The sequence below is a fragment of the Arvicanthis niloticus genome, chromosome 22 (genome assembly GCF_011762505.2).
Source record: "Arvicanthis niloticus isolate mArvNil1 chromosome 22, mArvNil1.pat.X, whole genome shotgun sequence".
NCBI classification, from domain to species: Eukaryota; Metazoa; Chordata; class Mammalia; order Rodentia; family Muridae; genus Arvicanthis; species Arvicanthis niloticus.
This window is the reverse complement of record NC_133429.1, coordinates 25,382,862-25,410,401: the sequence shown is the minus strand read 5'-3', so window position 1 is coordinate 25,410,401 and position 27,540 is coordinate 25,382,862. Positions and strand designations below refer to the sequence as shown.

The following is a 27,540-nucleotide window of genomic DNA, read 5'->3' as shown; positions in this document are numbered from 1 at the left end:
TAGAATTTGTGCATAGTAGCAGAGTTGGTTTATTGACTTACTGAGAACATGTGTGTTTGTAACTGTATAGTATCTTTCTCTGAAAATCTTAAGATACCAGTATTTAAAGAAACAAAGCAGATCACATATTCCAATAAAAACTTCACTTCAAAGAAAACTAAGTAGTGGCTGGAGGATTGTTACTTTTGTGAAACTGCACCTTGTAAAATCTTACATTTCATTTCTATATAGTCATTAATTTTATTGCTTATAGTTAGAATAATTTTGGAAATTTGTATATCATTTGTAATTATTTATAACATAAAGCTTACATTTATTGTCATATACTAATTATAGTTATGTGAGTAAGATCAATGCTACAAATATTGACATCTTGACATGACATGCCTGTTGCATGATTAGAAAAAAAAACAGTAGCTGTGCTTATATGTAGAAGATCAAGCCAGTTATAAATTTATGAATTTTGCAGGCAAATGAATGGAACTAAAAAATATCATCCTGAGCGAGGTAACTAAGACCCAAAAAGACATGCATGGTATGTACTCACTGATAAGTGGATATTATCCAAAAAGTTTAGAATACCCATAATACAACTCACAGACCATATGAGGCTTAACAAAAAGGCAGGACCAAGTGTGGATGGTTCAATCCCACTCAAAAGGAGGAACAAAATAACCACAGGAAGCAGAAGCGAGAGGAAACTGGGTGGGACAGGGCAGGGGGAGGAAAAAAAAAGGGAGCAGAATCAGGTATGGGGAGAGATAGGAGAGAAATCCAGAGGCCCAGGAGAATGAATAGAAACATGCAGGAGTGTGAGGTGGGGAATGGAGGAAACACTAGAAAGTCCCAGACAATAGGAATGTGGGAGGCTCCTAGAACCCAATGGGGATGACATTAGGCTAAATACCCAACAGCAGGGAGATAGAACTTGAAGAGAACACCTCAAGTAACTAGTCATGACCCCCAATGGAAGAATGAGGCCACTCACCCATCTCCAAATTTTTAACCCCAAATTATTCCTGTCTAAAAGAAAAAAAATGGGACAAAAAAAATGGAGCATAGACTGAAGGGAAGGCCATCCAGTGACCAGCCCAACTTGGGATCCATTCCATCCAAAGACACCAAACCCCAACACTACTGCTGATGCCAAGATTTGCTTAAGACAGGAGTCTAGCAAGGCTGTCTTCTGAGAGGCTCTGGCAGCAGCTGACTGACATAGGTGCAGATAGTTAGAACCAACCATTGGACTGAGCCCAGGAATCACGATGGAAATGTTGGAGAAAGGCTTGAAGGAACTAAAGGGGATTGCAAACTCATAGAAAGAATAACAGTATCAACTAATCGGATTCCTCGGAGCTCCTAATGACTAGACCACCAACTAAAGAGCATACAGCTGCTGGTCTGTGGCCCCAGCTACTTACACAGGACTGACATGTCTGGCCTCAGTGGAAGAGGATGCTCTTGGTCCTGTGGAGACTTGATGCCCTGGAGAAGGGAGATGATATAGGAGTGAGGTGTGAGTGGGTGGATGAGCACCCTCTTAGAGACAAAGTGGAGGAGGATTGGGGTGGGGGGCTCTTGGAGGCAAGACTGGAAATGGGACATTTGATATAAAAATAAATAAAATATTTAATAAAAAATATAGCATGGGAAGCCTAGCCCATTGCCACACTCCTTTAATCCCAGCACTCACAGGCAGAGGCCAGTGGCTCTCTCCTCTTTGTAACCAGTTTCAGGCTAACAAGACTCACTGAATGAAACTCTATAAAAAAATTACAAAACAAAATATGGCTGGAATGTGGTGGTATATGCCTTTAATCGCTCCATTCAGGAGGCAGGGGTAGATGAGGCCAGCCTGGTCAACTGAGCAAGTTCCAGGACAGCCAGTGAAACACAGAAATTCTGTCTCAAAAAGGCAAAACAAACGAACAAGATATAAACTAAACTAAACTAGACTAGACTAAACTAGACTAAAATTCCAGCATGGAGAAGGGCCAATTTCAAGGCAGTTTTTCTGTCTATGAAGCCGTTTGCAGTTCATGTCTGCTGGGAGATCTATTCTTCTTTGACGAGAAGCCACATCCGAAAAACATATGGACAAAATTTAATTTGTTCATTGGAATGTATATATATATGGAAGAAGACATGATGGCCAGGAAAGGCAGGGTATAGAAGGAGAATAGGAATGTTTATATGATCAGAATACTTGTATGTAAACATGTACAAAAATTTAAAAAATATATGTTAAAAAGAAACTCAATCAGTGCCATGTTCGGCCATCATCAGAGAGGCTTCCACCTACAGCAGATGGGAATACAGAGACCAACAGGCAGATATCATGCAGGGTGAGACAAGGGAATACTCAGCCTAAAACGGGTTGACTCCATCAAATGCCTCACTCTGGGACTTTAAGAGCCCTGGAGTAAAGGATGCAGAAAGAGTATAAGAGCCAGAGGGAATAGAGAAAACAAGGCCCTCTGTATCAATATGAGCAAAGCTCATATGACATCATAGATAATCAAGGGGCATTCATAGGGCCTTCAGAGTTCTGCATCAGATGGAGTCTTAGAACTAAAGCAGAGGTGGACATGTGCCCCTATCACTAATCTAAAACAGTCGTCAGTGGATAAACCACTAGCAAATGGAAATTTAATTTTGCCCAAGGGAGTTTTACTGGGGAAATCAATTACTCATAAGGGTGGCCTGTATTACCACCAGTAGATGGCCCACAGAAACCAAATGTAATGACATCTTTGAAGGCAGACAGGGCATCAGTTTTCAAGAATCCTCTTGTCTTCATTCTCTCCCCATACCCAGCTAGAGCTGCCATACAACAGATTTTCACTATGTCAGCATTTTGCTTGCATTCCGAGGGTCTGAACTCAAGAACTCATGATAGAGAAGCAGACACTTTTCATCTATTGAGTTATTATCTCAGCCTTAGAAAAGCTGATATCTCAATGCTCAATCTTCTTGGTGAAATAAATGTAAGATTTTTGACATTCTCATGAAGTTGTATTTTAATTACCCTGGGTACAAAAATGGAGAAGCACTAAAGGTTAAGATTTGAACCCTAAATGTCACGTGACAGGAAAGATAATTTACATAGGAAAATTCTTGGACAGAAGCCTTTTCTCTGCCCCCTTGACCTCATTTGTATTCCAACCCTTTTGTTGTCGTTTTATCCCTTCTCAGATGATCTGCAGTTCTGCCATATCCCATGTGTGAAATGAGATATTGGCAGAGTTAAGTGACTGAGAGATTACTGCAATGCTTTGGATAGATTGTTCTTGTGTGTGCCCCAAGTGGCGTAGGGTTTTGAACTTAAGAAATATTAATTAAATAAATATGGATTGCTAGTGAAACAACTCATCCATACATTAGGAAGGTGCCTAGATTCAGACCCAAGATTGGAAAAAGAGACAAGTGTGGGGTGCGAGGTGGGAAGGAAGGTAAAGAATTAGAATGAAAAGAATGGGAAAGGAATGGAAATGAGGATTATAATTCTTCATTTAGCTGAAGTTGACATTTCATTTAGGTTAAAATACTCTATTCATTCTAATTGCAGAGATCATTTGTTCTTTTAAAAATTACTATTTTTTTTCTAATTTACAAATCCAGAAAATTGCATTTAAGGGATGTTAATCTTGCATATACTTTATTCTTTTAATAATCCTATATCAAATTATAGACCAGGGATGCAAATTCAAGAATATATCCTGTGTAATATAAAATAATGAAAGATGTGAATCTTTAGGATGTATCATTAGTACTGTTAAATTTAATTTTCAGTTTTAATTTATTTCATAGCAGTCATTTTAACGTAGTCTGATGTGGTTATGTATTGAGCCATGAAATTCAACTATAATACTTTAGGTGTGACTTGCAGACAAGATTAGTCTACGGAATGCGTTATGATAAAGAAACTAAGAAAATTATTTTACTTTTAAGTAAGGAAGGTAAAACAATGTGTAATTACACTATTTGTATATTTATATATAAACACACACAAACAGATACATAAATATATATACATATAGAGGGCATTGATCACATTTATTTAAGATTGTAGTTAAATTGACATAGGTGTATTATGTAGAAAGAATATCAGAAAAATTGTTAATGATTTGAAAACATTAGGGACACACCATTGAAAATAATATGATGTATTATAGTGAGAAAATTGACTTGAAGTGTGTTATTTGAAAATAACCTGCCATGCTCTATTGAAGAAAATTGAACAAAGTTCCAGGAAAATGTTTTTTAACTGGATTGTTTGTGATACAGCATAAAAACTTGTCTTTAAAAATGATTAACTAATGATCTTTGTCTTTGGTTTTTGAAGAATATTAATAACTTAAATGTGAGCAATGGAGAAAGAGAGAGGGGGTTACTTATAATATCTTATCCAATAGTTGAGTAAACAATAAACATTTTAAATAATCTTGTAATGTCCTTCAATGGTTCACACTCCATTACTTCACTTATCACATGACTTTCTCACATTTGGATTATAGATATCATCATTGGAGTAGATTATGTGTGTATGTGTGCATGTGTGTTTGCATATGTAAATTTATACAAATACAGGTTGACTGTTACTGACATAGCAGAAAAATATACACTATGTTATTTCATAGAGTAAGTTTAAAAGCTATACTTATTCACTGTAATTTTTTAAACACAAATATCACTAAATCAATTGGTTATTATATTTAATGAGTATTCAACCAATAGAAATTTCACTTGGTAAAAATGCTAAAGATCTCACTATTGTACCTCCAGCTTGTCTTTGTTGAAGACATGGCTATTTAGGTTCATATTTTAATCAAAAAAATCTCAGACCATTTGAATATGCTGTCTTCTTAATGTGGTTGTAACTTTCTGCAGGCCTGAAATTTAATCATCACGTTCTTTTATAAGGAACTTAACTTTGAAGTGACTCTTTTAAAAAGGTATCTAGAAATTGAAAGGGGAAGCTAGTGTACTGATGTAAACCAAAAACCTTTTTTATCTCAATTATGCAAGTTTTTCATAAAGAATTCAAATTTAACTCTGGAGAATGCAGCCCTAAACCTATGTTTAAACCTCAGTGTTCCCTAGACACCAAGGCTCTGGGGGCATTGTAGGATAAGAGGCAAAAAGGATATGACAGCTTGATCATGGAGAGGGGTGCTGTGTAACGTTGACAAGATTATTTCAGTCAAGAAGTCACAGTGCTATGGCTATGTCCACAAGTTTGAAACAAGATCAACAAGAGCCCAAATGTGGTCATAGATGAGTTAGGTGATTTCCAGGCCCTCTCACATACTGAAGAGCTATTGGCAGTAGGGTAGCTGCTGGAGGAGAGACAATCACTGTTTGTTGAGTATGTGTTCACTGGTGCTGGTGGTATTTGGCCAGTTGGACACTGACCAATGCACATTTGAGCAACACTAACTGGATTTAGTGTGTGATGGATGGAAAAAAGATACATAGAGAATGGGAGATAGATGAACTTGGAAAGGCACATGATAGAGTTAGGTGAAATCTGCCAGAGCCTTACCAATACAGAGATGGATGATTGCAGCCAATTAAACTGAGCACAGGGACCACAATGGAGGAGTTAGGGGAAGGACTGAAGGAGCTAAAGGGGTTTGTAACCCCACAGGAAGAACAACAATATCAACCAGCTAGAACCCCAGAGCTCACAGGGAGTAAACCATCAACCAAAGAATACACATGTAGGGACACATGGCTCCAGCTGCATAAGTAGCAGAGGATGCCTTATCTGATATCAGTGGGAGGGGAGCCCCTTGGTCTTGTGAAGGCTTGATGCCCTAGCATAGAGGAATGATAAGGGCTTTGAGGCAGGAGTGGGGAGTGAATGGGCATGGGAGCACACTAATAGAAGGAGGGGGAGGAAGGAAGGGATTTGTGGAGGGGAAATCTAGAAAAGGAGATAAATAATTGAAATGTAAATAAATAAAATAACCAATAAAATATAAAATAAATGTGAAAATAGAAAGCACACAATCATATTTCATAGCATACATGTATAGAAAGCTCAAAGACTAGTAATTTTATAAAATAATGTTAAAAGATATATAATCTTAATGGGCAGGTTGGGAAATGCCTGTGATACCAGAACTTTGGAGTTGGAGCTAGGAGGCTCCAGACCTTGAGGTCACCTTCAGCTTTATAAGAAGAAGATCAATCTGCACTGTTTGAGACCCTGTTTCAAAACAAAGCAAAAATCAACTAAAGCTATGCAATCTTAGAAAAATTTTTTAAAAAATACAGCAGCAAAGATGAATGACCTATGTGTATTAATCATTTTTGTCTATTAGCAACAACCCCAAACAAAACAAGAGAGGCTCCCAGAAGTAAGATTTTTGGTCCAATAAATGATGTGTGCAAACTTCACAACTCTAGCTGTAGGAAGGGAGATAGATCTAAATAACAACTGGTTTTTAAGTGATATTTGTATACCTGAACAATATCAATATTAAACTGATAATTTTCATGAAGCTATGGTTTACAAGAAGAATATAAGTGTTTGTATCAACAGTTGATACAATGAATATGTGTTTTTACACCCAGAATTGTAATTGCTGCAAAAGTGTGTATTTTCCCAAAGCTACATTTCAAAATTTTCTGTGATTTATTACATGCTTTTCTCTTATTTTCATGAATATTAGAATTATTTACTCATAGAATCTTAGTGCTGAGCTGGGGTGAGTAGAGAAAATACTGAGTGAATATGAATGTGTATTATTGATGTGAGTACTGTCATGTCCATGGCAGGACTCCAATGCCTTAGACCCATGGAAATGGCAAAGCCTTCCCTGGGAGATGCTGAGAGGAATGACAAAGCCCAATGTTCATCCAAGAACAGATGTTAAGAAGATTAACCTTTAGCTAATACCAGTGTGTACAGAAACTATCAACAACAGCCTTCTAGATAGCTGCAACCTGACCCTGCTCCCCTGCAAACACCTGCTACTAAGGTTTCTCAACTTGGATCTTTCTCTTTCAGCAGTCTCTAATAAATATGCCTTCAGCTTTTTTGTCTACGTGTTTTCGAATCTGTACTTCCTTGTTTCCAGAACCCAGGCACAGCACTAAGTAAATATTTGTGTCCCATTAAATTTCTAGAAAAATCTCAGGGGGTATTTAAATTTGTGCATAAAATCTGTCAACATCTTGTTTTCATGATGACTGAAAACAAACTATTCATATTATATTGTGACTGCTTGTAATGGGTATTCTTAGGATAATAATCTCTCTCTGTGTGTGTATGTATGTATGTATGTATGTATGTATATAGACTAAATATATATATACTATATACACATGCACCAAAATATAAATATGAAGGGGAAAATTCACATAAAGATTAACAGATTGAATATGGATAACATCTCTAGTTTTGGCTCTATGCCTCTGTGATAATATTCTTTGGGCCTCATTCAGTATATTTTAGTATACAGATGCAGCATTTAGTCTTTCAGAGAAAGCTTAGTATGACTTTCATTTTTGAAAATGATTTTAAAAGGCCTTATGTTGTGGACCAAAAGCACTTGCTAATCCTGATTCATTTTATCTGATTCACAATAACCAGGAAATGGAAAATATCTACATGTCCATCAACAGATAATGGGTAATGAAAACCAGGTACTTTATATATTCAATGGAATAATCTTCAGCTATTTAAAAACCTATAAAATTTTCCCATAGATATGTATAGATGAAAGTAATTATTCTGAATGAGGTAAAAATTCTGGCTAAAAAGTATCATGTATTCTTTCTCATATGTGGATAGTAGTTATATATATATACATATTTACATATATGCTTCTTCTATTGGGGTCAGCAACTAGTAAGTAAGTACAGGATATTTCAAAGGAGAGGTAGTGAGACTGTATGAAGGGATAAAAAAAGACAGGAACAGTGATTCTTATATGTAAGACAAGAGGTCAGGATTCATCAGGAAATATTTTGAAAATGCCATATGAAAATTTACCACTCTAGAAGCTTCCTAAAATATAGATATATAGATACAAAAGTAGTGTAGCTGAAGTTGCCCTGGGGGAGAGGGTCTCTCCTAGACATCACAGATTAATAAATAAAAAAGCCCAGTTCCATTTATGGGTTATTCCTCTTCAAGTTGTTAGTCACTGGTATCTTATAGACATTAAAACATTACAGGCTCTTCAGTACTCTCCAGAACTTTGTTGTAAAAGCCAATTGCTGAGCAAACCGCACACTTTGGATATAGGGCATTGAGAAACCAAGATGTAACTGACCCGAAAGCATTCTTTGTATATCTCAAAACCCTCTTTAGAGAAGCTTCATTTTACCCCAGAGTGTGATTAGTATAGATTCACAGCTCATCAACATGTAGAGAATGAGAAACTGGAGTGCTCAGTGTTTAATGAGACATCAATATCCCACCCTTTCCCCTCAAGATTCACAGATCATAATATAAGAGTATAGGAGCCAGAAGTAGCAGACCTCTGCAGCACAAGTATTTACTGGAAATGCACATGTACTGCATGCATGAACTCAGCGACTCTGACTGCTCGCACAAGACCTGCACTATATCAAGCCAGCAAAAATCCCAGCATGAGCAGGGAGGAACTCATGAAGTCCTATTTATTCCTAGTTAAAACGTTATTCACAATTCATGTGTGACAGGGGTGGGGATAGCAGACTTCTTTAGAAATGTTTGCCCAGGTAAAAATCAATATTTCCTTGTATATTGTCTTACACCTTACACCCAAACACATAAAGAAAGTACAAAGAGGGTTCAGTGAGATTTTCCAAAAGGAATACATAAAGATTGAAGGGAAAATATTAGTTGGTAGAGCAGGAATTTGAGGACAGAAAGTGGGAAGAAGTAGATAAAACATACAATATGTTTGGGTGAATCTCTAAAACAGTGAAAACTAAATAAAAGGTTTAAATGAGATTTATAAACTAAGCATTGGACTGAGCATGGGGTCCCCAATAGGGTCCCCAGTGGAGGAGTTAGGGAAAGAACTAAAAGAGCTGAAGGCATTTGCAACACCAGTGGAAGAACAATAATATCAACCAACCAGTCTCCCAGAGTTCCCAGTGACTAAACTACCAACCAAGGAGTACACATGAAGGAACACATGGCTCCAGCTGCATATGTAACAGAGGCTGGCCTTGTTTGGCATCAATGGGAGGAGAGGCCCTTGGTCCTGTGAAGGCTCCATGCTTTAGTGTAGAGTAATTCGAGCGCTAGGAGGTAGGTGTGGGTGGGTAGGTGGGGGAACACCTGCATAGAAGCAGGGAAGGGGGGATGGAATAGGGGGTTTTGGCAGGAGGGAAGACTGGGAAAAGGGATAACATTTGAAATGTAAATAAACAAAATATACAATAAAAAAGAGCAAATAGGTAGGAAAATACATTTGTATCAAGGAAATAAATTTAAATGTAATGGTGACTAAGTAAATAAATAAATAAAACTAAGCATTGATAGAAACAAAATAAAAGAGAGATAAAGGAATGCATAGTTCTTTGCTCTTCCTTTTCTTCAGTGCTGAAGCATTCTTTGTCAAGTCTATTGTTTTCCTTAGAAAGTTAACTGTTTTTCCTTAGCCTCTAACTAAAGTGCTAACATGCTGATCTCTTCTTACAGATCTGGCTACCTTCACAAACCTTACTTACATATATTTAACAGATTGTAAATCAGGCTGTGCCCATAAGAGAGAACATGACTTTTGTCTGAGTTTGAGTCCCTTCAACAAGTGATAAATTTCCAGAATGACACACTTTCCTGAAAAAATTATAATTGCATTTTTTTCAATAGTTGACTGAAATTACGTCGTGTACAAATGCAACTTGGGGGAGGAGAAGCAACTGCAAATGTTTGAAAAGTGCCCTGCTAAAATGTACTATCTTGCACGTTGAAAGGAAATTAAAAATTAGTATACTTGAATGAAATTGGGTAGGCTGGAGAGATGGGTCGGTGCTTAAGAGCACTGACTGTACCGATAGTTGGTGTGCTAGAAACCACATGGTGGTTTGTGAGCATCTATAACTCCAGTTTCAGAATATCTGACTCCTTTTTCTGAAATCCACAGACAGTAGGTACACATGTGGTACACAGGAGACATACATTTAGACAAAAATACACATACACATTATATAAAAAATAATAATTTAGATAGATAGACAGAGAGAGAGAGAGAGAGAGAGAGAGAGAGAGAGAGAGAGAGAGAGAAAGTAAGTAAGTTAACCCAGTAACTTCTTGTAAACAAACCATAACAAACCTCCCTGGGCAATTGCAGTGCAGCTTATTCTATGTCAGTTTCAGTGATGAACTTGAGATAAACTGTGACTCCCTTTCATGGTCTTTATGTTCTCCAGCAGACCTGAAACCCTCAATCTCTTACTCACTTCAATATTTACTAAAGGATTTTCCAGAAATTTATATATAAGAGTAGGTGGTCTTTGGATGTACAAGCCTAAACCTTACTTCAATGAAACTTTTCTGATTTTAATATCTTCTGTCACTGGAATACAGCTGTGTATTTCTAATCACCAGAAATGCAAAACAAAGTTACCAGGAGTTCTAACATACATGTACACGCTACAGACAGCTGGTTCATAATAAAAATAAATACCTGAAATAGCAAGAAAGAAGAATAATTTTAAGTGAATGACAATTATTTTTGAGCCCAAAACAAAAATAAGTTTCATGGCAGTATTTAAATTTTCTTAAAAGTTAAAACTGAAATATGTTACACATTGTTAGTATTTGCATGTTTAAGAAAGGATAATATCTTCTCTAACATTGTAAGAAATGTGTGTAACCTGGTGTGCTATAGGGACTGTATCAAGAAACAACAAAAATATTGACACTTAATCTGATTTTCTAATTTAATTCATTTTGACAGAATGAATAAAATATAAACAATCTAACCTCTTTATACTATATAATAAGATTGTATTTTCCATTGAAAAGAATAGCAGACACAATACTTCTTTTTCTTTTTTTAGTATAATAAATATAGTCTTTATACTACACACACAAACACACATTACACACACGTACACACACAGACACACACATATTTATGTGTGCATAAATGTATCACCATATAAATATGTTAACCTGAATTTGATTTTTTCCAGGAACACAAACTTATGAAACATTCTCTGTTTCTCTTTATTATAAACCACTTCATTTGGTTACTTATCAAACTGTAAATACGATGTGACCACTGAGTACTTTCTAAAACACAAATGTATTCAGAACACACTCTAGAGTCTTGAATTACTTTTATGGAAAGATAGAGAAAACTGACCAATCACCAATAAAGTGTGAATACTATTTAGATGCATATAGCAGAAAAGCATCAATTAAAATACTGTACAATAGTCATACAGCATGGCAACTTGCTTTATGAACCAACTTTGTTATCAAATTCATGTGAGTCTAACAAACCACCTAAAACCTAAATAACAGGCATAACAGATGGGATTGCAGTGATGGCTCAGTGGTTAAGAGCACTTGCTGCTCTTGCAAAGGACACTGGTTTGATTCCCAACACCCACATAAGGTACCTCATAATGTCCTGTAACTTGAGTTTCAGGGTATATAAAACTCTCTTCTGGCTTCTACAGGCACTACACACAGGTGGTATACACAGACAAGCAAGCACAAACAAATAAATAGTAAATAAATACATACATAGATACATGGAAGAAGAAAAAAGCAGAAAGAAAGAGAAGAGAGAAAGAAAAGGAAGTCAAGAAAGAGAGAATAAAAGAAGGAAGAGAGAGAGAGAGAGAGAGAGAGAGAGAGAGAGAGAGAGAGAGAGAGAGAGAGGAAGGAAGAAAGGAAGAAAGAAAAAGAAAGAACAAATAAACAATTCTGGAAGAATTTTTCATAAATATTAAAGAGAGTTTTCTGATAACAACAACAAACAAATTCTTTGTTTTGCTTTTGTTAAGAAATAGCTCATTGACTACAGACAAAAATTAAAAATAAATTCAAAAGAACAAAAACCCCAAACATAGTTTCTTTAGATTTTACTTTCCTCCCACATAAGACAGCCATTTAATTTCACCCAAATATTATAAATTACAACAATTTTAATGACATGAGTTTTAATACAAAAAAGTATAAAATCAATTTCATCTTTTTCTACATATACTGAAAATGTTTATACAAATGGACTAACGGTAAACCATCTCTCTTTCTCTATTAATTACAGGTATCCAAGGTAACCTTCAAATATTGAGCTTAACTATTTTGTTTTCAAAAAGGGAAGTTAGAAATAACTTATTCTCATGGGAAAAATTTTAACATGTGCTCAATTAAATGTTTTAAAACAATGAGCAATGTTCTTTTTCATATAAATAACCAGATGAATGACAACTTTTAAATCTGTTTTTTCATAGCTCTACTTACACAAATAGTCTTTTTTAAAGACATCATTTCCACGAGGAGGTATTAATTGTTGAAATATATCAGTCAGTGAAAGCCTAAATTTATAAGAAAAAAATATCCCATTTTATGCTTGCAACCAATCTGCACATTTTCATTTATTCTTAATAAGAATCTTTCTGAACATATAATAAACTATCAACTGATTCGTAAGTGTGCACAGTTGGCAACTGTGTTTTAACTAATTATCATTTTAAAGGAATTTTCTCATTTCAAACCTTTTACATCACCCTTTTGGCAACTGGTTGAAATTCGAAACTGTGAACATTTAAGTATATGGATAAAATCAGTTTTAACTACAGAATGATATTCAACTTCAAAAATGAGAAAAAAAATACAAAAATGTGTTTAATAAAACTACAATCAAAACTGCTGAACTGATTCATTTTTCTTGTGACACGGCACATCGATTGGTTGCCCTCCAAAAGACTAAAGTTGCAGAAGAGGAAGATAGCAAAAACTGAAGCAGGTAGACCTGCTTCAGAAACTCAATATACCCATTTCCTTGGCTAGGAAGTCCAAATACTGATGCCCCTAATTATCAGCCATTCTTTCTGCGTTTTGGTGACACATATCCTCATGCAACGTATGTCAAAGGGAATTTTTTGATTTACATCTGACATTTCAAAGTATCCATTTTTGAATTCCCCTAGTCTCAAGTAAGTATCACATTGTCTTATTTGTTTGCTAAAAATAAGTTTTTCCCCAACATCTAGGGCTCCATGATGCAGAATATCATTCTGCCGGTCTTCTGTTCCAGTATTTACTTTAATTTTTTTAATTGTAATTGGATTTTCAAATACAATAACGAACGTATCTCCTATCGAAGGTGGTTTTCCCCAAAAGTACTCATCAACACTACTGTATGCCTTGCTCGCTTCATAGTTTTCAAAGACATTCATGTTGGTGTAGAGACTTGCTGGGGGGTTATCGGGGATGTCAAATGACTCCTCTTCAAAGTCATCATCCTTCAGTTTATTCTCTGTTCCCTTATAGGATGAATAATACCCCATGTGCTGAAAGAGAGAAGGTTTAAATCGAATCACATTTTTCTGAGCCAGAAGCCCTCGGAAATGAGTCAATAGCCAATCACAGGGCATTTCTTGATAAAACATTAATAAGAAATGGGCCAGACGTGGGAGGTCATGAGAATGATAGAGTTTACCAATGTAGCCAAGTTTAGAGAACTCAAGAGTTACCCAGTATGTTCCTTCCAAGGATGCGATAACTTTCTTGATGGCAGTTAAGAAATTTCTGGAACATCGGACATCATCTTCAAGCATTACGTAATAGTCAGAAGTATTGGCACAGAAATTTAGCAGAAAAGCATAATCTACGTTTTGCTTGGAGCGAAACCTGACTCTATCTTCTGGGTCATTGTAATTTCTTTTAAGACCATCCAGAACTGGATAATATTCTTCAGGAGCATGTATAACCATTAATCTTCCTGAAATAATATGATGGGCAAATTTCTGTGTAATATCTTGGACCATGGCGTCACGCCATGATGAATTAAAGTCTGCTAGATGCACGACAACTGAAATTTCCTTTAGTTCTTCGTAGCTAGACTGTTCGAAAATTGACTTGATTGTCTCAAGTAAATAATTTCCTTTTTTTCGTTTCACTGATGAAAGTCCGATTGTGAGATATCCTGAGCAAAATAAATCAGAAGACAAATTAAATGTTAATAGGCTTTGAATGATAGAAAAATAGGGAAAAAAACAAGATTTCTTTTTGTTAGGGCTGCAATTTTATTAAGTAAATCTGGTATGTGATTTCTTTTTTTATTGGTTATTTTATTTATTTACATTTTAAATGTTATCCCTTTTCCCAGTTTCCCCTCCACAAGCTCCCTCCTCTCTCCCACCGTCTCTATGAGGTGCTGTCCCACCTAGCCACCCACTCCTGCCTCAGCAACCTAGCATTCCCCTATCCTGGGTCATCAAGCCTCCCCAGGAAAGGGGTTCCCCTCCCAGTGACATCAGATAAGGCCATCTTCTGCTACATATGCAGCTGGAGCTGCGGGTACCCCCTGTGTACTCTTTGTTTGGTGGTTTAGTCCCTGGAAGCTTTGGAGTGTCTGGTTGGTTGATATCCTTGGTCTTCCAATGAGGTTGCAAAGCCCTTCATCTCCTACAGTCCTTGACCTAACTTCTGGGTTAGGGTCCCCGCACTCAGTCCAATGTTTGGCTGTGTACATCCGTTTCTGTATTGGTCTGGCTCTGGCAGAGCCTCTCAGGAGACATCCATATCAGGCTCCTTTCAGTAAGCATTTCCAGCATCATCAATATTGTCTGGGTTTGGTGTCAGTAAATGGGATGGATCCCTAGGTGGGGCAGTCTCTGGATGGCCTTTCCTTCTGTTTCCGCTCTACTCTTTGTCCCTGCGTTTCCTTTTGACAGGAAGAACTCTGGATTAATAGTTTTGAGGTGGGTGGGTAACCCCAACCCTCAACTGGGGGCAGTGCCTATTCACTGAATATGGTCTCTACAGGTTCTACCTCCCCTTTGTTTGGTATTCCATCTAAAGTCCTCCCTGTAGGCTCTTGAGAATCTCTTGGGCCTCTGGCATCTGGGACTTTCTAGTGGCTACCTCTAGTTTCTGATCCCCCCACTGCTACACACCCACTTTTAAATTCATGACCCTCTGTATTTCTTCCCCATCTCCCCTCATATCTGAATTGGCCTCTCCTTTTGCCTCCACTTCTCCCTCCCTCCCAGATATCTTTCTCCCTCTTCTTCCCAGAGATTATTCTCTTCTTTTTATTGAATAGTACTGTAGCACCCACACTTCCGTGTGATCTATTTTCTTTGGTTTCCTGTGGTCTGTGAGTTGTATACCTCATTATGTAGTGAATATTTTAAGATTAGAGTTCAAAGCTAATTACACAGAGATAAAGCATTTTATGTATATGTATAATGCTTTATATGGAAAATTATATATCTAATGAGCAATCTTATATAGAACCTGTATGATTAATATTAATTACAAATTATAAAATGAAAGTATTCTAAAATATTTTGTAACTTGATATTCTTATATATTTCCATTAGAAATAAAACAATGTTTAGATATAAATGTATTTAAGCAAATGGGGCTTGGTACCTCACACCTGCAGTGTTACCACTTGGAAGTTTGAGGCAGGAGGATTGCCATGAGTTTGAGGATAGTCTGGTTACACATGCAGACTCAAAGGCCAACCAAAACAAAAGACAAAAATAAATGATCAGTGTAACAGTAACTACAAGTATCCAGAAAAGTAAAAGGGAATTTATAATTAAGGCTCACAAGTTAGATCTAACTCATGAATAAAGACTGAAAACTTATTTACATCATCTATAAAATTTCCAGTGAATGCTCTTTGTACTTTTCAGTTTTATTATCCTATCATAGTCTTTATGAAAAGAATTAATAGGTAGACTTTACAGTCTTATTTTGAAATTTGTCTGATGTGTTTTATAGAATATAAAGTTTCATCAGATTATATTTGAAAATAAAATCTTATCATTTCTCAAATACACGGTTCCAAGCTGTGAATTTACTGTTCCCATTTTTGAAAGCTATTGTACAGCCATATCCTCTTGAGAAAATTTTCTTATATCTAAGTAAAAGTGTGAGAGCTCTATATTTTTGAGGAAAGAAATAACCTCAAGTAAAAACTGTCTACCACTGACAAGCACTACTACTTGTCTTTCTAAGATCTAATTTCATAATGGCAAGATTAAATATAATTTCAGAGTAAGCACTGTGTAAAATAGAATATAAGTTCATATGTGTGAAATTACTGAGTTAATATGGGCCTTTCCCTGATATCATATGTATGTTTAACAAGCCCAGTGAAAGTCCTTTTTTTTCCTTCCCATCTGGAATGTGCATTAGTCACTCACTACCAATAAGCACCCTGTCAGGTGCTTGTCAATGTAGTACTAACCACATGTTTGATGGAATCTCTCTTTTTTTGTGCTTTTACTCTTGTTCCTTTAAAACCTAGACCACTCAAAAGCCATTTAAGAAGCACTAAATTTTAAATGGCTGTAATTTTTTTTCTCTTAACCAGGACATCTTCTTTATTGTGGCTTGAGTAAACTTTCTCATCTTCCTTGAGTATGCCTCAACTTATTTTTGAAGTTAGAAAATCACCTTTGGAACAATCATAATGAGTAATGTTAATATCTGGCTACCAGATTGATGAGACAATCAATTATTATTTTTTTTAAATTTCCCCTAGTTTTGATAATCTAAGATAGCCATTTTTAAAATAGTACATTACCAAGACTTTCAACATAATTTCATTATACTTTCAACACACTTTTAACACTGGTTAGGAATTATAAACTATGTTATAAACATTGTTTAACATTATAAATAAATATATGTTTAAACATATATTTATAATGTTAAAATAATGTTATCAAACATTAGAAATATAACAACACAAGTTAAACTTTTAAAATCTAAAACCAATGGAGGGGAGACAGTGTTTGATGCAAATAAAGTAATTAAATAAAAAAAGCCAATGGATAAATTTTATCTTATATATGGCCTTATAATAAATATCTAAAGGGTTGATATTAAAATTTGGTATTTTAATAGTTACTGGGTTCAAAAATATTTTCAAAGTTTGAAGAAATGAATGCTTCTTACACTATAGATCACAGTAATATTTAAATATTTTGTGTTACACAAGTGCTGTAATAAGTTATCATTATTCTATGCAAATTTTATTAAAGTTGTTTTATTATGCAGTTATTATTAAAAAGCTGAAGAATAATTACGTTTTCTCTGTATAGGTGTGGCAGCCAGGTAGCGATAGGTGACATTTATGGTTCCTGAGAAGTTCGATAAATCCTTGAAGGTGTGAACATAGCGCTCAGAATTAAGTTGATGTGTTGATGTTTCCCTTATAAGTTGCTTGTCGCCTTCCTAAATGCACACAAAATAACAAATACATAAAAGCCACCAATATATGTGCAAAATTAATGGGTAATAGTTGGTTACAGGTTAGGTGACTATCTTCTTACACAATGACGATGTGGGTGGTACATGTATTAGAAAGTTACATAAATCTCAATTACTAGCCTACCACAACAAGGTCATTAAGCATCACCTGATTTCTTATCTTCTTCCTTAAGCTTTTTTACTTCTAATCATTATTCTGCAACATTCACTTTTCTATAGCAAAAACTACTAATGGCCTCATTTCAGCAAATACAACATTGCTTGAAAATCCCCATTTGCGACATGTTTAAATTCTATAATTTTCAAAGTGCAATGACTTTACAGTTTAATAGTGATCAATTTGCACCTTTCATCTGATGCTGAATCCTGACCACACTCCCCCAATTTTGAGGCACATTAATGTGCTTACTCTTTTATAAATATGTTCAAACAAAACAGAGAAACACTTATTAATGATAACATTTAAAGAATGAGTATGAAGATTCAACTATAAACAATTTGGATTCAGATAAATCTGTTACAAAGATTTATTGATGCATTATAGATGACCATATAGGGTCATTGTGATGAATTGTTTGTAAATGGTCCCTATACACTCATAGGGAGTGTTGCAGAGTACATATGCACTTGTTGGAGGAAGTGTGTTTCTGGGAATGGACTTTGCGCCATCAAATGCTCAATTCAGGACCAGTGTTGCTTTCTCTGCCTTCTATCTGCAGATTGGATGTAGACCTCTCAGCTACCCCCATGGCATCATTCCAGCCTGCATGGCTCCCTTCATGATGACAATAGACTAAGTCTCTGAGCCTGTAAGTCAGCCCCAATGAAATACTTTCCTATACAAGAACTGCTGTGGCCATGGTGCCTTTTCTTAGCAATTGAACATCAAGTAAGACAGCCATATAATTTGAAACTTTTGAGAATGGATAGCCATCATCTTTTTGATATGGAATTTCTTGTCTAAATACCGTCCATTAGAATCAATTAGAATACATTGGTACCTGATCAGTAGAATATGATGAGAGCTTCGTGGCATTGCATCTTTCTTATTGTAGTATTTCTTTCTGTGTATAATTACATGGGTGGCCATGTATGTTTGTTCGGTGTTCTGAGAAAGATGATTTAAATCATTTACATTCATTCCACTTATTTTCTAGTGGAGGAAATTTTGTGATTGTATCAGCAGAAGCATTTATGTTTACTTTTAAGAAGTTGTTCAAATGCAAGTTAACTATGTCCTGATAGTCAATATTTGCTTTCACTTTCTCTGAGCTTTGATAAAAGTTCAATGGTAGATTCTAATAATTTGATCAAATCATATTGGCCATACCTTATTAGGATAATTTATTTGGTCATTTATACTATGTTTATGGGCAAGCTGATGGGGAAGCCATCTTTCTTTTTGGTATGTTATGTATTTTGCTGTGTGTTATAATGTAGATATATTAGTGCTATTTGTGTTAGGTGCTTAAATGAGTCAATGCAAGCTACTAAGACTATAGAAAAAGCAAATCCTTTAAATGACTTTTACCTTAAGTACTTATCTTTGGCAAAAAAATTTAATTAAATATCTGTTCTAAAAGTTTTTGATAAGATTCAGATACTAGCCTTACCCTTATTAGAACACTGAATACTTAGTTGCTGACTCACAGGGAAGAGACAAAATTATGCTTAAAATCTATCGAGAGAATTTTTCATAGAACAAAAATAAGAAATACTGGAATGTAGCAGTAGAGTTAAGAATCTTTATGGCTATATAATTAAGTTAATAAAATTCAATCTGAAAATTTGTCAAATGTTCAAGTATTCTCATAAATTTTAATCTGTCTGTGCTAACATATTTCTATGTTTTATATCCTTGGATAGTTTGAACACATATTTTTAACAAGGTTTATAGATTATTCATCATGTTCAAAAACCATAGACATTGAAAGTACCGGCAATTCAAGATTAACAAAAATTTCTTATAAGCATTGTTATTTAATGTTCACTGAATTCTGATCATCTTAACTCTCCTAAACATAAATAACTTTATATATTTCTATAGATCAACAAATATACAAACACAATGTATTAAGACAAATACTTTGGGATTGTTACAAAGGAATTGTAGATGAACAATAACAACATTAATGTAGTAGTGTAAAACATGAAGACATTTTTTACAAAATGCACATTAGTCTCTGTGCTGTATACATTTTTGAATTCTGTTATTGTTTGAGGCTACCTGCTAAAGAAAGCATATGATATTTAATATTTTTTATGGATTCTTCCCTGAATAAGTAGACATCTAGACCTTTTCTGTAATAAAATGGAATACATTCATATTGGGTGAAGGATGTAGCAGAACGTAAAATGAAACAGAACTGATATGAAAGTACTTAATTCAATTCTCAAGAACAAGCTTCTTTATATTTTCAGCATCAATAAAAATGTAACTTTCACCTGAGCCTGTCTGGTTGGCTGCTTTCAGAGGTGACTAGCTGAACATTCAGGCTCCCTGGATACCTTCTTTCTGCAGTAACTAAGCTATAGTGTGTATCTCAGTAATAAGGCAAAGCTTTATGACAATCATTTTCTGGATGGTAATGCAATTCAATGGACTCACTACAGTCTAAATATATACCCTGGTGGCTACTTTGAAAATGCTCACAGTTGAGAGGCTAAGTTGATTGGGCATGCAGCATCTCTGCCACTTAGTTTGCCTTGTAAAAAGTATTTGTCTCTTCCAGTGAGTGTGACTTCCCTTCCTACTGAAACTCACTTATCCTCTTAAAACAAAAATCAAATGTACTAAGCCATTAGTACGCCTATAGTTTCAAACCACAAATACATTTTCTATCAAAAAGAAAATTGAATGTGGTAACTCTAGAGAGTACTAATTCTGTTCATCTTATTTCTCTGAATTATAAGTATTTCAGTTCTACAAAAAAAGGCATTGCAGTTTATGCTTAGAAAACTATATGCACTATGACATTACAGAGTCAAGATAAAACCCAAGAGAGATAAGCTCATGAAAATTAAAAATTAAATATAAAAAGGAAATATGTTAAGTAGAAACTATATTATATTCATTACCAGAGCCAGTTTTCAATAAATATTCTCATTTTAAGTATACACATTTTAACAAGGTGTGTTTGAGTTGAAGCTGTATAAGTTGGGTTTCACAGTTCTGCATTTTGATTGGTTGTAGGTTTCTATAGCGATCTCTACCTGTTGCAAAGAGCAGTTTTCTTGATGAGGGCTGAGACATGCTTATCTCTTGGTATAAAGACAAACATTTAGAATGTAGTTGGGCATTATGCTGTTTTAGTACAGTTGTGGTTCTTTTCTAATATCCATGAATTCACTGGCCTTGGGTAGTTTGCTAGGTTTCCTATACCAGACATGATTTTTCCTGTTATTGAGTGTGTAGGGGATTTTAATCCAGCAACACAACTGTTCTGACAAGGGATTACATTCAAAGGCTTTTGTCTGTGTGATCCAGCTAGGATGCACATGTACCACACACCTTTAATCCCTCTGGCTGGAATGCAGACATGCCCTCAGTACACGCCTTTGAGGTAAGATTAGTTGGTAGAAGGAAGCAGCTGTGTTTGAAAATGATGTATAATTTAAGGGCAGACAAAGTGACAAATCAGAGAGATCTGACAGAATGAGTCAGAGATAAAGTACTCCTGGTTCTCCTAGTTCTCAAGAGAACAGTGCAGGAAAGGGAAGCTGTTTAAGATTAGAACATGGAAAGTCAGGTGGGAGTTAGTAACACTAATACAGTGCAGGAGAGTTGAGATCCTTCATGATTTCATGCAGTTCAGTGCAGGTCAGTAGAGGCAGTTGAAATTCCCAGAGTGAGTTTGAGGCCAAGCAAAGCAATCTAGTGAGAAGAAGCCATATTGAATCCGTCAGCTTGAAGAGGAGCTTGCACTAGATCACCTGGGTTGAACCAGCCAGCCAAAGTGCAGAAAGAACTAGAGAGGGTGAGTTTATTCAACAGTAAGCCTCCAAGAGAAAAATTATATCAGACAAATAAAAGTTATTTGTATAGAATGGTTTTTAAGTCCAACTATAGAGTCTTCATAAGTATGCATTCCTTTATTGTACCTTTTGTGTTACTGCACCATGCCTGTCATTGCTGTAGTTCATCATAGATGGGTAGTAACAAAATTCCTGTATGTTAGTCTCAGGGATTGTTTTAGAAGAGGAAGTGGAGAGATTGTAAGAAGTAAATGAGCACAGAGCTTGCTATAAGATTGTATCTTCTAGAGATATTAGAAGCTACCCTCATACAGTATCACTACCATGATTGCCAGAACATGATCTGAACAAGGGCAATAATGATAGAAGTACTTGTATGAATGGGGAACAGCCCACTATTTTCTATGCTATACAAAGGATTACAGAAATCTAAGTAATGCAAGAACAGAAGTAGTTTTCCCCAGAGGAAGAACTCTAATTGGTTAGCCACTATCAATTGATGTGCATGTGTGTGTGTGCTTGCGTGTGTGAGTGCATGCTTTGTGCATGTGTATGAGTGTATGTGTGTCTCTGTGTGTGTGTATAACAGCAATTAATTAAAAAATGAGGACCTGAGTTTGAAACACAGCTAGTATTTGTATGTAGAGAGGAGAGAAGAAAGGGAATCAAGGTAAAGCCTGTCAATTTTTGGTACTTTCAACTATTGTGATCTGCCTTTAGGTGATAGAATTAGAGGTGTTTAAAACCAGCATTTACTTGAAGACGAAAATCTTGTACAAATAAAAGAACTAGGATTCTAGAAAATGTTCATTAAAGAAACGAGCTGAAATCAAGCTTGATAAAGTGAACAAATTTCTCTTTTTTCCTCATTTTTAAATGTATTTATATGTATTTTGTTCTATAAGTAATATAAAAAATTATATATATATATATATATATATATATATATATATATATATATATATATGATGAAGGAAGCAAGGTTGTCTACAAAATATCTCTTAGGAGAATCTATGCTACTGAAATTTCTATAGCTGACTCATAAGATATAATGGCAAATAGTAGTAAGCTCATAAACATATATAATCAAATAGTGTTTTATTGGGAAACATTCCTGATGGTTATTGTCAAAATCCATTGTGCTAACAACACTGATATTCTCAGACTACTGCTTGTGGACAGAATTCTCTATTCTATATAAACTCAAAGGTCTCAATATTTTAAATATATTAATAATACTAACAACATGAGAATTAGGATGTGTCTTGGCCCATTTCAAATAAATTATCAAAAACATCAACATTGCATTTTAATCATAAGACATATATAACACATAATATATTGATATATATATAAGACATATATAATTGATATATGATATATGATATATGATGTATGGTATATGGTATATGATATATGATATATTGAGATTTAGGGGCATTCAAAATACAAAGGCTTAGTATATACTGCAATAAATTAGGTAGAATAAAATGTAGTTCATTTTTATTCTTTTATAGTTGTAAATAATATTAAAAAAATTTGAGAAAGAAATTTAGGTTGGGTACATAGGCAGGGAGAAAGGGTTTTGAAGGACTTGAAGAGGGGAAGTATATGGTAAAATTATATTTATATATCTTTTAAATCATATTAAAATATAAGAAAATAAGAGTTAAAAACTAACATAAATTTATGCCAAAATGAGTAATGCTTCTAAAAACTTCACCAATAATGTATAAAATATAGAGACTAGGAAAATGTTATTTAGCAAAAATTATTTACTCTGTTTCATATTAAAAAACCAGTAGTCTTAATAATTTCATATATATAAAGTAGCTATCTAATGTTAGTATTCCATAACACATATGGAATATCCATATAATGTGTATGGATATTAATCCATATAATAATATGTATGTATGTATATATACATATCAACTACCATATAGTACAAAGAAAAAAATACAGAGTAAAACAAGTATACTATTGACAATATACGGCTAAATGTATACAGACAGGAAATATGCATACATAATTCTGCTCAAAAAATACTACCTGTTATCCTAAGATTGGGGTATAATTGGACGGAAGATATAGTTTTGAATTAAAAATAATTTCTCAAATACTTACCATAACATAGCTATCTTCAATGAACAAGTTCATGAATAGTAGAAAAACAACAAGAACTCCCAAGAATGACACTGTAGAACGTTTTCGCAAGCATCTCATTTTATCCAATATTTGAAAAATATATTTCATTTGATAAAATTTAAACATCCTCTCCTGTGAAAAAAGAAACAAAATGACTAACATTTAATTTGTGATATAAATAATATAATTGAATCATTCAAGTATTAGAACTAAAATTTTGTTTAAAAATTCATGCATAATGTTGGCATTTATCAAGATTATATAGCTATCATATATATGATATATATATGACATATATATGTATATATGTGTATATATGTGTATATATACATATATTCATATATATGAAATATAGATAGATAGATAGATAGATAGATAGATAGATAGATAGATAGATAATCTCCTGGTAATTAACTACAAAGACTGGCTGGAGAGATGGCTCAGCAGTAAAGAGCACCGACTGCTCTTCCAGAAGTCCTGAGTTCAATTCCCAGCAACCACATGGTGACTTACAACCATCTATAATAGGGTCTGATATCCTCTTATGGTGTGTCTGAAGAGACCAATGGTGTTTTCATATACATAAAATAAATAAATATTTAAATCTTTAAAAAAAAGCCTATAAAGAAAACAAGTGTATTAGTAATATAATAAAAGAAGAAAATATAATTTTGAATAATTCAGTCTTTTTAAAGCAATAAACAATAACATACAGTTTAATTATTTTTTTCTTTCTCCACTCAATTATAATTTCAGAACTTGGGATTGCAAGAGCTTATTAAAATAAAAAAAAAAACTGAGACTGATTTAGGAAAATAGAATTTGTTTTTTAGGATATTTTTGTTTTGTTTTTCTGTCTGCTAATTTGGTATTTCTAGGTGTTTCCAGTTTCTCCATGTGACCCATGCAATTAAAATTGAAGTCATTTGGAAGTCTACCATTAATTCAATATATAAGCTGATGGAAGTTGAAGAGGAGGGCTATGAGTTTGATTGTTCTGCATTTATTGCATTGCACTGTATGAACAGAAAAACCAACAGGTCTAAGGAAATGTTTTAAAATTAAGGAAATGACAAAGACTGGCTGAGTTAGAATGGAAGTCCAATCCTGAAACAATCTTGAAACGAATCATTGTTTGGAAATGAATGTAAACTGGAAACTTGGAGTAAGAGCTTCCAATCGTCTGATGATAGTGGAAACACTGAAACTCTAATTTGGCCAAGTCTTTTTGCTTGAGGGGTAGCCTCCCCATACTCACCAGCAGCTGCTTTTCTACCCTCACTGTTAAAGAGAGAATTATGGCTTTAAACAAAGTAGGAAAAGACCACAGACACCCCAGAGCTCTCAGGGACTAAACCAACAACCAAAGATTGCACATGGAGAGACGCATAGCTCCAGATGCATATGTAGCAGAGGATGGCCTTATTAGGCATCAATTGGAGGGGAGATCCTTGGTCCTGTGGAGAGTCTTAACACAGTGTAGGAGAATGCCAGGGCAGTGAGGTGGGAATGGGTGGGTGGGTGGGGAGCTCCCTCAGAGAAGCAGGGAGGAGGGATGGGATGGGGGTTTGCAGAGGGGAAACCAGGAAGAGGGATAGCATTTGAAATATCTATATATATCTCTATATCTATATCTATATCTATATCTATATCTATATCATCTATATCTATAATCTATCTATCTATCTATCTATCTATCTATCTATCTATCTATCTATCTATTCCTCCAAGGCAGTTACTAAATGGGATAGTATGTGACATTGCCTAAGCACCTGTCCCTACCAAACATCATCTTTTCTCTCTCTCTCTCTCTCTCTCTCTCTCTCTCTCTCTCTCCTCTTTCATTTCATTTTGCTTCTCTTTTTGTCAAGGTTTATTTTATTTATTTTATTTTTAATATATTTTGTTTTTAGTCTCATTGAATTTTTTCATTTGTTTGTTTGTTTTTTTAAATTGGATATTTTATTTATTTACATGTCAAATGTTATGCCCTTTACTGGTTTCTCTTCCAGAAACCCCCTATGCTATCTTCCCTCCCCCTGCTTCTATGAGGGTGCTCCACCCACCCACCTCCGGCTTCACCACTGTGGCATTCAAAGACCCAGTTATACCACTCCTGGGCATATACCCAAGATATGCTCCAACATATAACAAGGACACATTCTCTTATGTTCATAGAAGCCTTATTTATAATAGCCAGAAGCTGGAAAAAACCCAGATATTTTTCAGCAGAGGAATGGATACAGAAAATGTGGTGCATTGACACAATGGAGTACTACTCAGCTATTAAAAACAATGAATTCATGAAATTCTTAGGCAAATGGATGAAACTAGAAAATATCTTGAGTGAGGTAACCTAGTCACATAAGAACATACACGATATGCACTCACTGATAAGTGTATATTAGCTCAAAAAGTTGGAGTACCCATCACCATTTTTATACCTCTAACTACACTTAAGGTAATGTACAAAGTGGAAGCCAGGAGGAAGAACATTATATTCTCAAAGAAATAATTCATTTTCAACACAGGCAGAAATCTAATAAATGAAAACTGTGTGAGAATAAATTTAAAGAATAAAGGAAAATAGTGGAGGAACCAAAAGTTGGATCAAACCAAATGTTGTATTATGCCCTGCCTTGGCTCAAATATTATACTTAATATTACAGGTCCAGGTGTTAGAAAGAGGGCTGAGTTTTGAAAATTGGTTACTTTGGATGAAAGGTACATCAAACAGTAGATACCATGAATGAGTTGCAAATATTTTATCTCTCTCTGTAAACATAAAAGACAGAAACACAGCCTTAGCGAGACTAAATTGCTAATATAAACCTATCATGCAAAATATACTTCAGGAGAGTGTAGAAGGTAAGTCTTTCATTGATACAGTGAAAAACCTAATGGTGGATGGTTGAGTGATTGGAAAAAAGCATTATCCATATTTCTCTTTTATTGGCTAAAAGAAAGAGTGGAGACTTTAGTAAATTTTAAAATGGCAATGAGAATAATTGCAACTCAGGATTCAGATGATGACAACCATCAAAATTCAAATAGGACTAGTGTCTTAGAAGAAAGCAAAGGTTTGAGATATAGTTTTAATATTTAAGAATGCGCACACACACACACACACACACACACACACATACACACACATACACATTTATATATATGGACATTCAGCAACCATTCACTGTCAGTAGTACCGTACTGTCAACATCAAACTTCTCACAATATTTTCAACAACAAAATGAAAACATATTTCCTGGGAAGGTAATCACCTTTCACATCTCCAGGATAGCAAATGGTAGTATTAAATTTACTGGTCATAAGATCCTATAACTTACACCAGGCCATCAGATTTGGAATGATTTTTCTAGGGAAATATAACTTCTTCTTCTTCTTCTTCTTCTTCTTCTTCTTCTTCTTCTTCTTATTATTATTATTATTATTATTATTATTATTATTATTATTATTGCTACATTCCAAAAATGCCTTAAATTGTTACATTATTATGATTAATATTTTGTTGTTGTTGTTTCTTCTCACATAGGAAGTGTTAAACTATCAGGAAAAAACTAGAAGGTATCCCTTTGTAATCAGTCCTCTGAAGTTTTATTTCTGTGTGTCTCTTTAGAGAGGTAAACTCTCCATATGGTATTTTTTCTTTTATCTGTTTGTAAATTCTCTTCATAGAGAAGAATTGTCAGCTCAAGGAATCAACATTTGGGAGTCCTTTCCTTGACAACATAGCTTCGAAATTCTTGGTAGAATGCTAATATAATCTCCATGTTTGTTTCCTCGTATTAAAGTTAATTCCCAGGTTTGTGGTTTTTTGTTTTTGTTTTTTTTTTTTTTTCTTTTCTTTTTTTTTCTTTTTTTTTTTTTTTTGGTACTAATGTCTCATGCCATTACTTTATATATGCTAGTCTATTGTTTTCATTTGTTATGGAAATCAGAAAATTACACGCCAGGCAGTGGTGGTGCATGCCTTT

The 27,540-nt window shown here is 34.7% G+C and overlaps 1 protein-coding gene across 2 annotated transcripts in view; it reads right to left on the bottom strand.

The window, feature by feature from the left end:
* Positions 1-10,880: 10,880 nt before the first annotated feature.
* Positions 10,881-27,540, bottom strand: part of Mgat4c (MGAT4 family member C) — a 659,905-nt gene continuing 643,245 nt past the window's right edge. The window contains exons 5-7 of one of the 2 annotated variants that reach the window (XM_076920099.1): positions 23,528-23,680; positions 17,242-17,389; positions 10,881-14,117 (exon numbers count right to left, since the gene is read on the bottom strand). In XM_076920099.1, the coding sequence (XP_076776214.1) occupies positions 12,976-14,117; positions 17,242-17,389; positions 23,528-23,674 (1,437 nt within the window). In that variant the 5' untranslated portion in view covers positions 23,675-23,680 and the 3' untranslated portion in view covers positions 10,881-12,975. The remainder of the gene's footprint in view (positions 14,118-17,241; positions 17,390-23,527; positions 23,681-27,540) is intronic. The other variant, XM_076920098.1, reaches the window with a different exon arrangement.